The sequence below is a fragment of the Aulostomus chinensis genome, chromosome 12, assembly GCF_037954235.1.
Source record: "Aulostomus chinensis isolate RoL2024-O1b breed Wild chromosome 12, RoL_Achi_v1.0, whole genome shotgun sequence".
Lineage (NCBI taxonomy): Eukaryota > Metazoa > Chordata > Actinopteri > Syngnathiformes > Aulostomidae > Aulostomus > Aulostomus chinensis.
This window is the reverse complement of record NC_141331.1, coordinates 26,191,761-26,206,058: the sequence shown is the minus strand read 5'-3', so window position 1 is coordinate 26,206,058 and position 14,298 is coordinate 26,191,761. Positions and strand designations below refer to the sequence as shown.

Here is a 14,298-nt window from a genome sequence, read left to right as displayed (position 1 = left end):
GTTATTTTTTATTGAACAGCTATAGTAAACAATCACATCAGCGTAGTTATTTTATATTTTGATGGTAATTCCTGGGCCAATATGTTTTATATTATTTTTTATTAGTCAACAATCACACAAATATATTATCAACTCAGATAACGATGACACCGGAATAACGAACAAATCAAATATTATATACAAGAACTGAGCGAATATTATGAAAACAAAATGTATATTTCTCGCCAGAAATGCCATCAGAATGCTTTATTAAATCAAAACTATCTAGGTATAAGGCACTTTCCCCGAAAATGACAGATGCGGCCACCATGTTTTTGTTTTGAGAGGTCCGCAAAAAAGAGTCACATGACCTACCAGCGTTCCAATAGAAAAGAACAGGTGGAAAAAAGTACACATTTCACAATTTTTAGGCCTTTATCGTAGAACTGATACGTTTTGACCTGTGGACAAACGGAGCCTTTTTACGTTTTGACGTGAGACTGGGTTGATATAAAAATAGAAATATACATGTGTGTGTGTGTGTGTTTGTGTCTGTAAGATATAACAGGCAAAATACAGTAGTTTACTATTTACAGAACTATACTTGGCACTGTGATGTATTTACAGTAATGCTTTGACTACTGTGATTTTCTACTGTAATGCATAGACTACTGTGATTTTGTTGTGTGGACAAGGTGTTATTGTGAATTTCACAACATTCTACTGTAAAAATCATACACAGTAATGTTACTGTGTTTAATAAAATAAATAACTGAAGATTTCACAGCCATTTTTTACAGTGTAGACATAACAAGAAAATGACTTCAGCAGGTCATTGACACACGACTGCATCTGAAGGCCAATCAGGTTATTTTAGTCTCGTCTACAGGATGTTGGCCTGACAGGAGCCCGGCTGCAGGATCTGAAGAGTGACAATGAGTCTGACAGCTTTTCTGAACCAGGGGTAAAACAAGGCATATATGACAGGGTTCAAACAGGAGTTGAAATAGAACACATGGTTCACATAAGCAGATGAAGCATTGAGCAATTCATCTCCTGCTAGAGACACACAATAATATGGACAGAAACATATCACAAACATAGCTAACACAATACCAAGAGTCCTGGCTGCTTTCAACTCAGCCTTCTTAGTTGTTAGAGAGACAGAAGCCTGGAGTTTGACAGCTGCAGTGTGAGAGCGCATGGCACGGGCCTGAGACACAGCCACCATGAACACTCTCATATACAGAGTTACGATGAGAGTGAGGGGAAGGATAAAGGTCACCACAAGGTCAACAACTCCTGCAATATTGTCAATGATAAGTACACACTCTCCATAGCAGGAATTATAGTTGTCTGGATGAGTCAGACCAACCGTAACAAGAATACTGCAGTAAAGGATGGAGAAGAACCAACACAGACAAACACAAATTTGAACTCTCTTTAAAGTGACTCTGCTGGTGTAATGCAGAGGATGACAAATAGCCACATAACGGTCCACTGATATCAGCACCATGTCTCCTACTGATGCAGATGTCAGGATGAAGGACACATAATTACACAAAATACATGCAAGATCACCAAGAGACCAGCAAGCTGTTTGTCTCAGTGCTTCTCCTGGCATCAGCAGGAGGCCCACAACAAAGTCAGAGACGGCCAAAGACAGGAGGAGGATGTTGGTGGGTGTGTGGAGCTGCCTGGAGGAAAGTAGAAAAGCACCAATAAACAAGCGACAAAATGCAGATCAAACAATAAAAAACAGTTCTGTCCTTTTCCACATGTGATTAAATTTAGACAGTGAAAAGTTCTTCTTAAGATGAGAGTGCATAGAGGCAACCTTGACCCTAATAAGAGAGATGAGACCTCTCCAGTGTCAAAATCACACATTTGAGATGTCCTCTGCATTCGTTTTATCTGACAAGGCAAAACAGAAATCTAGCATTCCATGACACAACATTATTTAAAAATCATTCATTAATATTTCTTCAAGTCAGTCAATCTGTTATGATGTTAAATTGGATTTGCTGAGAAATGCATCTGCCTGAAGTGGGAGACTGAGATGATGACAAGCAGGTTGAGAACCAGAGTGAGCAGAGAGATGAAGGACACCAGAAGGCTCCAGAGAACAGTTTCAGACCAAGAAGCCATCGGCCTCCTGCAGGATGTGTTGAGCAGTTCTGGGAAGCAGAGTTCTGCTTCTTCCTGGACTTTCATCCTCGAGGTCTGAGGAGAAGTGCAGCTCTCAACAACTAATATAATAGAACTCTCTCTCACCTGATCTTCTTCCCACCCCTCTTTCTCTCACTGACTGTTGGATTGTAATGTCCCTCCGCCCTCCCCTTACACATCACACCATCATTTTCAGTTTGACCTTTCCTCTCTCTCAAGAATAATAATTATTTTTTCAAAAACAATGTACAATCATAAATATTGTCTCCAATCAATGCAACACAGATATTTTTGCTACATGCTGATTTCGATCGATAGATAGATAGATAGATTGATAGATAGATAGATAGATAGATGATGCTGTTTTACATAATCATATCCATCCATCCATTGTCTTCCGCTTATTCCTGTTAAGGGTCGTAGGGGGCTGGAGCCTATCCTAGCAGCTCCCGGCAAGAGGTGGGGTTCACCCTGGACAGGTCACCAATCCATCGCAGGGCCAACATATATAGACAGACAACCATTCACACTCACATTCACACCTGATTCTACTTAAATCAACTAAGCTGTGTCCACACTGCTCATTTGTTGGATCAGGTGTTGCTTTTGCTTGGTTGGAATGAAAACCTGCAGCCACACCGGCCCTTACTGGACCAGTATGGACACCCCTGATTTAGAGTATTCAATTAGTCTCGTCCCAAATTGCATGTCTTTGGACTGTGGGAGGAAGCTGGAATACAGGAGAGAACCCACACAGGCACAGGAAGAACATGCAGACTCCACACAGAAAGATCCCGTGCCTGAGCTGGGACTTAAACCCAGAACTTTCTTGCTGTGAGGCGACAGTGCTGACCACTGCTCCACTGTGCCGCCATTGTGCCAAACAGTTTCAGCAAATTCTTTATATGAAGAGTTTTACACCAGGAACGAAGATGACCAGCAACCAGATGAAATATATAACATTGGGAAAATATTGTGCACAGTTTGCCAGGTGATGTCTGCTCAATGAATATCCAAGTCTGATGTCCACCCATACACAAGGACAGAAACAGTATTGTCATGGTTAACAGAACGGTGTGTAGATCAGAATCATTGTTTTCAGTTTTTGGGCTAAGAGGGGAGTGAAGTTCTTTTTTTACTGTCTGTTTTGAATGGTAATGCTGCAGTTTCATACATCACCATTCTGCCAAGGCAGAACTCAAAGTGCTATACAATGTTGCCTCAATCACGCATTCACACAAACTCACACATTAACGGTGAAGCAGGAATGCCGGGTACGTACCTGCTCATCAGGAGCAGGTAGGACTAAGTTCACTGCTCATGGTCCTTTTGATTCCAGGGGAAATGAGGCATTGAACCAGCGACCCTTCACGTGGCCACTCCACTTCCAAGCCATGCCACCATGTACTGGTAATGTCAGTGGTGGGGCAGGTTGTGTGAGGGGATAAAGGTCATGAAAGGCTGGTTCCTAGGACAGAAGCTGGTGGTTTCTTGATTGATTTTGAACATTGGGGTAATTGGGAAGGAATGGGAAGTTAAAAGTTTATTCTTCCTGAAGGTTCTCACTGGCAGACTCCACCGAGACAGTCTCTCCCTGTAACTCACTCTCAACAATGAGTGTCTCTTGAGTCCGAATCTTCCGTGGGTCTAATTTTGCGAACTTTTTCTCTTGTTTCTTCAACTCTGTCACATTTTCACTTAAACATGACCCTTATTTGACGTTGCATTGTGCCAAAGCTGGTAGCCAGCTGTTAGACCTGCCTTCACCAGGCTACCAGAATCAGCACAAGAGGAGACAAAGTGTCCACACACGGAGCTCAAGGTTTAACAAACGAGGTTTATTAGTGTACAGTGGTCGAGGTTTCTCTGAGACACAACAAACAAGTGGAACGCTAATAAAACGCACGGGGCGCAAAAACTAAAATTTGGAAAAACACTAAATCTAAACACGGGCAGCACTATAAGCTGAAGGAACGATAACAAAAGGCGACCACCAGACTAACTCTGGGGTGAAATAAGAATTTGGGGGAAAAATAAATCAAGGCCGAGGAATCAGTGAGCCAAACAGAATGGGAACGGAAATCTAAGGAAATCAAAAGGTCAGCACTCAGCTGCTATAATCCGGCAAATGACTTTAACAAAAAATATATGGGATTAATATGGGATTTTGACAGCTCCCTTCTCCTCCTTTTTTTAACGGAACTCTGTTCCGGCCGTGGATATTTTACTGGAACTGCGTTCCGGCCCATTCCGGGTCACTTTCACCCCTGCTGATACCACTGCTGCTGTCACGAGGTATGCTGGCAAGGAACTGACCCAGTAGCACATGGAGACAAGGAGCTGTTAGATATTTGTTATTTGTCCATGCTTACCAAGAGGAGTGGCCCCACTGTAGGACCTCAGAGCGTGCAGTCTCGGGAACGAACAGGGTATTAGGTGGAGCTCCACCGGGATCGACTGCTGTCTGAAGGGCCTCCCGCACCCGCTCCTCAACCAGCCAGATGACCGCTCCGACAATGCAAGGAGGTGGGAGAATCGGTCCAGGGTCCCGGCAGGCTGGGTTGGCCGAGAACTGACGTGACAGTGCGCCTGGCTTAACGTTCTTGGAACCCGGTCGGTAGGTGATGGTGAACGCGAATCTGCCCAGAAAAAGAGCCCACCTTACCTGCCGGGAGTTCAGTCTCTTAGCCCCACGGAGGTAAGCCAAATTCTTGTGGTCGGTCCAACTGATGAATGGCTCGGTGGCCCGCTCCAGCAAGTGACGCCATTCCTGGAGCGCCTTTACCAAGGCCAGGAGCTCTCGGTTACTCACGTCATAATTGCACTCTGCCTTGGTGCGCTCCGCTGAGACAAGACGGCCCCCACCCCCGTGTCAGAAGCGTCTACTTCCATCATGAACTGCCAGGCGGGATCAGGTTGACAGAGGACAGGCGCAGTGGTGAACAGTACCTTGAGGTGTTTGAAAGTGGTCTCCGCTTCTCCAGTCCAGGTGAAGGGACGGAGCATGGACGTGAGCCTGGTCAGCGGCGCCGCCACCTTGCTGTAATCCCGAATGAAGCGCTGGTAGAAGTTGGCAAACCCAAGGAACTGCTGGAGCTGCTTCCTGGAGGTCGGGGTCAGCCACTCGGCCACTGCCTGAACCTTGGTAGGGTCAGGCGAAAGCTGGCCCTGCTGGACGATGAACCCCAGGAAAGCCACTGAGGTCACGTGGAACTCGCATTTCTCAACTTTCACAAACAGTCTGTTCTCAAGCAACCATCTCAGAACCAGCCTGACATGCTGAACGTGTTCCTCCTCCGTTTCGGAGAATATCAGGACATCATCCAGATAGACGAAGTGGAACTTGTTCAGCATGTACCGGAGGACATCATTAACCAATGCTTGAAACATGGCTGGAGCGTTAGTGAGACCGAATGGCATCACCCTATATTCAAAGTGTCCAATAGGAGTTCTGAAGGCAGTCTTCCATTCGTCTCCGCTGCGGATCCGGACGAGATGATAAACGTTCCGGAGATCAAGCTTGGTGAAGACCCGTGCTCTCTGGAGCGAAGCGAACGCTGCATCCAGCAGCGGTAGCGGGTACTTATTCCGGATGGTGATCTCGTTAAGCCCGCAGTAGTCTATGCACGGGCGGAGGGTCCCATCCTTCTTAGAGATAAAGAAAAATCCAGCCCCCACCATGGAAGACGACGGAATAATCAAACCTGGAGCTAGTGACTCACTAATATAACTCTCCATAGCCACGTGCTCTGGCCTGGAGAGGTTATAGAGACGGCTAGAAGGGAGTGGGCCGCCCGGTCGCAGATCATTAGCGCAATCATAGGGTCGCTGTGGGGGAAGAGAGAGAGCCTGCTGCTTGGAAAACACCTCCCTGATGTCGTGGTAGACCTCTGGAACAGCAGATAGTTCCACTGGAAGCGGAGGTAAGGTCCAGAGGTGCGGGGGGACAGGCAGAACGCAGGCAACGCGAATGGCACGCCACGCTCCATGCAGTGAGTGTGCCCGAGGATCAGTCTATTTGTGGGTTGTGAGTCGCCAGCCAGGGAGAACCGCGGACAGCCGGGGATGCGGAGGAAGGAATAAGTGTAAGTTGGATCAGTTCACAGTGGTTACCTGAGACAAGGAGCATAAGCGAAGCGGTACGGTGTGTGGCTCGAGCGAGCACACGCCCGTTCAAATCTAGTACCGTGCGGGGTTCGGCGAGGGCCACAAGAGGAAGTCCAGCCTGTCTAGCCAGGTTCTCATCAATAAATGAATCATCTGCGCCTGAGTCCACCATGAACGGCACCGGAAGTGAGTTATTTCCCCATAGTAGCGTCCCCTGCAGGACGAGCCGCGACGGCGTGGTGCAGGATGACACTACGCTTGCCAGCACGCCTACTCTTGCTGGTGAGCTTGGTCTTTTGGCCGAGACGGACAGGAGGCGACGAAATGGCCAGTCTGGCCGAAATAGAGGCTGGAGTCAGAGGAAAAGCGTCTACGGCGCTCGGACGAGGAGAGTCGAGCCCCCCCCTCCAGCTGCATGGGCTCCTCGCCACAGAAGCGCAGATTGACCGATGACTGGGCTGACTGCTCCCCAGGCACAGGGGAGCGAGGTCGCGTCGGTGAACGCGGAGGAACAGAGTAGGGGGCCCGCTCCCGCCGTCGCTCTCGTTGGTAATTATTGAGTTCATTGGCACGGTCTACCATCTCCGCCAAATCTCTGGGGCGTGATCCCGAAACGAGCGCATTGCGTACCGAGTCGTTCAGTCCCCGTCGGAATGCACATAACAAGGCTGGCTCAATCCAGCCACTCTCCGCAGCCAAGGTCTCAAACTCAACAGTGTACTCAGCCACTGACCGCACACCCTGTCTGAGTATAAATAATCTATCCCCGGCACAGCCCGCGTGACCCGGGCAGTCAAAGATCCGCTCGAAGCCTTGAAGGAACTCCTCCAGTGACAGGGAATTTAGGCGAGTGCCAGCGCTAGCTTGTGCCCAGGCCAGGCCCGTCCCTGCAGCAGCCCAATGATGTAGTTGATCTTAGTGCAATCAGAAGAAAACAAGTGCGCACGCTGATCAAACACCAAACGGCACTGCAAAATGAAGCCCCTACACTTATTCAAATTGCCGTCGTAGGGTTCCGGATCACAGGCATAGGATCTCATGGAAGTCGCGGAAGTGGCTGCTTCCCCGTCGCCGGCATTAACGGCTGCACCGGGTCTGGTGATGTGGCACAGATGCCGCACCAGCGTGTCGATAGTACTCGTAAGTGCTGCAAGATTCTGGTGGGCGATCTGGATCGACTGCTCGTGTCTACTAATTGCCGCTCCCTGGTTTGACAGAGCCCGCTGTGTGTCCATGTAACAAAGAGCCCTTCGTTACGATAGTAATGTATGAAGGTTGCACCGGGGTTGTTTTAACAGTACTTCACAATTAGCACAGCACTTTAATAATGGCACACGCACTTTAAGATCAGCACTTTATTGAGTGTTGCACAGTAAATTACAGAGCGGATTTGCACACGGCTCCCTATCCAGTTTGCGGCATCTTTATTTATTGATTATGTATATTTATTTATATAACCGTGCCTTGGTGGCGGTGGTCCTCAGGCGGGTGTGTCTGCGCCAGTGTCGCTCCACCTGTTGGGAGAGAGATGTGACGATGAGGATTGGAGGCGTCGAGCAGCGGAAGGAGGTTTTGGGGTGTCAAAGCTCCACTGGGTAGAGTGCAATAGGGTGCCAGTGTTGGATTGTGCCACTCACCTTTCTGTTGTGTCCTCAGGTGTCCGTGTTCAAAAGAGTCCGGGCGGGTACTCTCACCGGATAAATGTTCCGGGAGAGACCACGGTCAGAATGGAGGGGGGGGGGGGGGGTGTTGCTGCTGGAATCATCTGGGCAAATTTATTATATTGGGGAGTTTGGCCAATTTTTAATGACCTATAACCATAAATCATTGGTGAATTTAAGACTGGTAATTTCTGTTTTTTTTTGATGTGGTGTTGGGAGCTAAGAGATTTTGGGGATAGAGGGAGATCCCTGCTCTTGGTAGGGGCCAGGGGGGGAAAATTATTCAAGCGGGTACATAAGGCGCGAGTTTCCATCTGCCCGGGTTGATGGTTGAACCTCTGTCACATCTGGTTGTACACCTGATTGCCTAGGAATAAAAAGGTCTTCTTGGAAGGAATTGCTGTACCGGACTCTGTTCATTCCATGCCACCTCCACCGTAAGGAGGATCAACTGTTCACAGTCCACTGGGTCCATACTGGTCAGATTGTTCTGTTCCGTAACGTGTTGGAGAACCCAAACGCGGACAGACGATGGAAAGTGTCTCACAGGATTTATTAGGCAAAACAGGACTAACAAAAAGCGCTCACGAAGAGGATAAACAATGAAAAACTCCACTGGGAGGAACCAAGAACAAAGACTATAAAGGGGGGAAACTCCACGGCTGGCTGGCGAACAGAGGGCGCATCGACGAATGACGGACGGGAAACCTCGGGGAAAAAACAGAAATGAAGGTTAGTAATTAAATAACCGTTTTAACAAAGTCCAAAAAAACAAACAGGCAAAATACCACTATACGAGAAACAATGAGCATGCAAGGATCCAAAAACCGGGTATGAAGGCCAACAATCTGACAGCCAGGGGAGGTACGATGCCATCCTTATAAAGGTTGTTGATCGTGATGGAGAGCAGGTGTGACAGCGGTGATGAGAAGCAGGTGTGGAGGCACAGGCTGGCATCCCCTGAGGTTGGCGCCATCTAGGGTAAAGAGTAAACACTACACCAGCGAGGTGTGCAGATCTAACAATATTGACTTCTTCTTGAAAGAATCAACTTCGTATTTAAACAATGAACTGGTTTATTATGCACTCAGGTCAGTCCACATACATACTGTGTGCCCACCCTAATACACATATTACCCAGGATGCACCGCGCACCCTTACTAGGAATTAAACTCCAGTGTGCCATGCACTGAACATAAGTGAAATTGAACACCATTCTTTTTCCACACGGAACAGAAACATTTTTCTTCAAATGTCACCCAGTTGTGGAAAATAACAAATGTTCACCATAACCCAAAGACTCACCCTGTAAACAATCAGTGCATTAAACATCACCAAACATGACTGGTAGGTCTCTCAGACTTTTCAGGTGTTGCAGGTTTAGGTGTACACGTCCCAGTTTGAGTCTCTGTGTTGGATTCAGTGTCAGGTGTATTTTGTGTCACCTCATTCTCTGTTCATGCCATTTGTGTTTTGCTGGATGACTGTGGTGCACCTGAGAACCTGATCATCCGCCTCTCCCGCAGGTACAATAAATTCCCTTACGGTGCAGTTGACCAGGTCAACATTAAAGTGCAATCCCTGCTCAAATTCCGTCAGGTGCCCCTCTCCTTGACCCTCACCTGTCTGAGCGTTACTCCTCCGGAGGGTAGCTGTACGCCGCTTGACCTCCACCTTGTGCCACACTGTGGGTGGCATGGCTCAGGGGTAGAGTGGCTGTCTAGCAACCAAAGGGTCGCTGCTTCGATCCCCGACCCCGGTGACCATGTCAAAGTGTCCTTGAGCAAGATACTGAACCCATAATTGCTCCTGATGAGTAGGTTGGCCTCCACCGTGAGTGTGTGTGTGAATTGGCGAATGAGATGACACTGTAAAGCGCTTTGAGTGCCGCTAAGGTAGAAAAGCGCTCTATAAAATTGAGTCCATTAACCATTTTTACCATTTACCTTGAGGTCCTGTTAGTGCCATTTTCCATATCGTTATTTAAATTTAGACTGAAGCCAATTGATTATTGTAGTTGTTGCATTTACTGATTGCGCAGTGTTGAATTTAGTCATACGTTAGCTTGCATTGTTTAGGAAGTTGGAATTACAGACATGCATTAGAAATAAAGAGGAAATCTTTCAGAGCGCTCGCAGTAATGCAAGGTTATGACGTAGTGATGCTCGCGCAGGTTTAGTGAGGAAAACTGTGCTTTGTATCACTTTCATGGTTCGTTAAAGGAGGAGCCACCACTTTTCTACCGTCGTCATAAAACTTCAAACATGTAGCGACTCGTTCTTTTCGTCATTTGAAGAGGTTCAGATGTATGAACATGATGATCAACAACACTGGTGATTAGAAGGGAACTTTAGCCAATAACAGGTCCCACCACTATTTTCTCATCTCCGCGGGGGTGCGTTGCTCTGAACCCATCGCGTTCACCCTCTCACTTCTTATCTCACTCACAATGTTTCTTGTTTATCCTGACACCACTGGACAGGCTGCCAAACAGAATCTGCTGTCTCTCCTCCACCTTCCCGACCAGCTCGCACGCAGTGAACCTCTTTTTCTTTGACATTATTTTGCGAGTGCCGACAGAGGAGACCCTATTTAAATAAATTTGCGTATTTATAGGTGCTCCCAAAACAACACATAACATGAACTTGGTAATAAAATAATCCCTCCCCAGAAAATGTTCTCCTATCTGCAGAAATAAAGGGAGAGTTACACCAACATGCAAACCTTCAGAACAAAGTGTGTAGGGCAGCTGAGCTGGGACACGACAGAGACGGACCCAGTGGAGTTCAAAGGTTGAGGGTGAGTCCACATACACAGAATAAATATGCATGAGGACTGGCAAATACTCCTCCTGGAACCGTCACCTTATCATGGTGGAGGAGTTTGAGTGCCCTAGTGACCCTAGGAGCTATGCTGTCGGGGGCATTTTGCCCCTGGTAGGGTCAGCCAAGGCAGACTGGTCCTAGGCGAAGGGCCAGACAAAGAACGGTCCAACAGACCCCCTCATGGAAGAAACACCAAGTGCAAGGTGTACCCTGCCCGGAGGGGCACCGGGGCCGCCCTGGAGCCAGGCCTGGGGCTCGAAGGCGAGCGCCTGGTGACCGGGCCTTGGTTCATGGGGCCCGGCTGGGCCCAGTCCAAAAAGGAGACACGGGCACGTCCTCTCTTGGACCCACCACCCATAGGAGGAACTGGAGGGGTCCGGTGCAGTGTGGTTTGGGTGGCAGTTCAAGGCGGGTGCCTCGGCTGTCTGAACCATGGACATGGAAGCTGGCTTTTGGGACATGGAACGTTACCTCTCGGGGAAGGAGCTGGAGCTGGTGGAAGAGGTTGAGTGTTACCGGCAAGATATAGTCGGCCTCACCTCAACACATAGCTCTGGGTCCGGAACCCGAGTCCTTGAGAAGGGTTGGACTTTCTCTTTTGCTGGAGTTGCTCCAGGTGAGAGGCGGAGGGCGGGGGTGGGCTTTTTGGTTGCCCCTAGACTCTCTGCCTGTATGTTGGGGTTTACCCCGGTGGACGAAAGGGTTGCTTCCCTGCGCCTTCAGGTCAGGGAACGGGTCCTGACGGTGGTTTGCGTGCATGCGCCGAACACCAGTTCAGAGTACCCACCCTTTTTGGAGTCCTTGGGAAGGGTACTGGATGGTGCCCCGGCTGGGGACTCCATTGTCCTACTAGGAGACTTCAACGCTCATGTCGGCAACGACAGCATGACCTGGAGGGGTGTGATTGGGAGGAACGGCAGGCCCGACCTGAACCCCGGTGGCGTTCAGTTATTGGACTTCTGTGCAAGTCGCAGTTTGGCCATAACGAACACCATGTTCGAACATAAGGATGCCCACCGGTGCACATGGCACCAGGACATCCTAGGTCGCAGGTCTATGATCGATTTTATAGTCGTATCATTTGACCTGCGACCGCATGTTCTGGACACTCGGGTGAAGAGAGGAGCTGAGCTGTCAACTGATCACCATCTGGTGGTGAGTTGGATCAGATGTCAGCGGAAGATGCCGCGCAGACCCGGCAGGCCCAAACGAGTAGTGAGGGTTTGTTGGGAACGCCTGGCAGAAGAACCAGACAGAACGATCTTTAACTCCCACCTGCGGCAGAGCTTTGATCACATCCCGGGGGCAGTGGGGGACATTGAGTCCGAATGGGCCATGTTCCGCTCTGCCATTGTCGAGGCGGCTGCTGTGAGCTGTGGCCGCAAGGCTACTGGGGCCGGCCGTGGCGGTAATCCCCGAACCCGCTGGTGGACACCAGAGGTGAGGGGAGTCGTCGGGCTGAAGAAGGAGGCTTACAGGGCATGGCTGGCCTGTGGGTCTCCAGAGGTAGCTGACCGGTACTGGCAGGCCAAACGGTGTGCAGCTGTGGCGGTCACCAAGGCAAAAACTCGGGTGTGGGAAGAGTTCGTGAGGCCATGGAGAACGACTATCGTCGGCTCTGAAAAGGTTCTGGCAAACCGTCCGTCGCCTCGGGGGGGGAGGTGGCAACTTGCCCACACTGTTTACAGTGGGGGCGGGAGGCTACTGACGTCAACTGGGGAGATAATTGGGCGGTGGAAGAAATACTTCGAGGAACTCCTCAATCCCACCAACACGCACTCCATGGAGGAGACAGAGTCTGGGGAGTGCTTGGGGGGGGGGGGTCGTCCAATCTCCGGCAGAAGTCGCCGAGGCAGTCCAACAACTCCGCGGTGGCAGAGCCCCGGGGCTGTCTTGGCTGACACATCTCTGCAACATTGCGTGGACATCGGGGGAAGTGCCTTTGGAGTGGCAGACCGGGGTGGTGGTCCCCGTTTTTAATTGTTTTTATCGGGGTATCACACTTCTCAGCCTCCCTGGTAAGGTCTACAACAGGGTACTGGAGAGGAGGGTCAGGGCGATAGTCGAACCTCAGATCGAGGGGGAGCAATGTGGTTTTCGTCCCGGCCGTGGAACCATGGATCAGCTCTTCACCCTCGCTAGGGTGCTGGAGGGGGCATGGGAGTTTGCCCAACCAGTCCACATGTGCTTTGTGGACTTGGAGAAGGCTTCCGCCGTGTTCCCAGGAGCATACTGTGGGGGATACTCCAGGAGTATGGGGTGGATGGCCCTTTACAAAGGGCCATTTGGTCATTCTACCGGAGGAGTGAGAGTCTGGTCCGCGTGGCCGGTAGTAAGTCGGACTTGTTCCCAGTGAGGGTTGGACTCCGCCAAGGCTGCCCTTTTTCACCGTTTCTGTTCATAACTTTTATGGACAGAATTTCTAGGCGCAGCCAGGTGGCGGAGGGGGTCGAGTTTGGTGGCGGGAGGGTGTTGTCTTTGCTGTTTGCGAATGACGTAGTCCTCTTCCCGCCATCGGGCCACGACCTCCAGCTCTTGCTGGGACAGTTTGCAGCCGAATGTGAAGCGGCTGGGATGAGAATCAGCACCTCCAAGTCTGAGGCCATGGTCCTCAGCCGGAAAATTAGGTAAAATAAGTAAAAGGTCTTACCTCAGGTGGACGAGTTTAAGTATCTCGGGGTCTTGTTCACGAGTGAGGGTAAGATGGAGCGGGAGATTGACAGGCGGATTGGGGCGGCATCCACAGTCTTACTGGTGCTAAACCAGCTCTCCCTTAGAGATAGGGTGAGAAGCTCAGTCATTCGGGAGGGACTCAGAGTAGAGCCGCTGCTCCTCCATGTCGAGAGGAGCCAGTTGAGGTGGTTCGGGCATCTGGTGAGGATGCCTCCTGGACGCCTCCCTCGGGAGGTTTTCCAGGCATGTCCAACCGGGAGGAGGCCTCGAGGCTGACCCAGGACATGGTGGAGGGATTTTTCTCTCGGCTGAATGGTTGTGTGTTGGCCCTGCCATGGACTGGCAATCTGTCCAGGGTGAACCCCGACTCTCGCCCGTAGACACTGGGACAGGCTCCACCCTCCAACAGGAATAAGCGGAAGAAAATGGATGGATGGATAACTTAATATTTCATATTGCTTTCATTCATATTCCAAAATCTTATTTTGCATCCAGGAATAAATCAATCCTTCTGATTTATTTCTGTGTAGAGCAGAGCTATCATCCTAAACGCTCCTTACAGACTTAGTGAGCACATGGGGGCGGCCGGCGGCTGGAGACCAGTTCAGTGGGCCGCCAGAAGCAAGATGCTGTGTGCTCAATGTTCAAGAAGGCCACCAGAGGGTGCCCACACGCCCACACACACACACACACACACACACACACACACACACACACACACACACACACACACACACACAAAGTTGACATGTTTGCACCCTAAACTGTAGCTTCACAATTTGGTTGACCACAGTAAGTGATGTGCAGGAGAGAGACAAGCGGCACCTGGAATGTTCTCCTGCTCTCATCACTCAGCTCCTCAGTTATCGTTTGAGGCAACTTTC

General features: G+C 49.8%; 1 protein-coding gene across 6 annotated transcripts; it reads right to left on the bottom strand.

Moving 5' to 3' along the window:
* Nucleotides 1-862: 862 nt before the first annotated feature.
* Nucleotides 863-6,158, bottom strand: LOC147252597 (trace amine-associated receptor 13c-like). Of its 6 annotated transcripts, none has more exons than XM_086219379.1 (3): nucleotides 6,126-6,158; nucleotides 2,021-2,181; nucleotides 863-1,676 (listed from the first exon to the last, which is right to left on the bottom strand). In XM_086219379.1, exons 1-3 carry the CDS (start codon nucleotides 6,135-6,137, stop codon nucleotides 863-865), a joined length of 987 nt encoding a protein of 328 aa, XP_086075505.1. In that variant the 5' UTR covers nucleotides 6,138-6,158. The 6 variants fall into 6 exon arrangements, with proteins under 6 accessions (XP_086075505.1, XP_086075507.1, XP_086075506.1 ...); XM_086219381.1 differs by having other exon boundaries at nucleotides 2,117-2,181; XM_086219380.1 differs by having other exon boundaries at nucleotides 2,021-2,186; nucleotides 6,131-6,158.
* Between the last annotated feature and the right edge of the window lie 8,140 nt (nucleotides 6,159-14,298).

What these genes read in the sequence shown, in the direction of transcription:
- LOC147252597 (XM_086219377.1), bottom strand. Translation starts at nt 2,193, where the DNA reads ATGAAAGTCCAGGAAGAAGCAGAACTCTGCTTCCCAGAACTGCTCAAC. An exon ending in CTCCCACTTCAGGCAGATGC is followed by an intron (nt 1,705 to 2,012) that starts ATTTCTCAGCAA and finishes TTTGTCGCTTGT; the next exon opens with TTATTGGTGCTTTTCTACTT.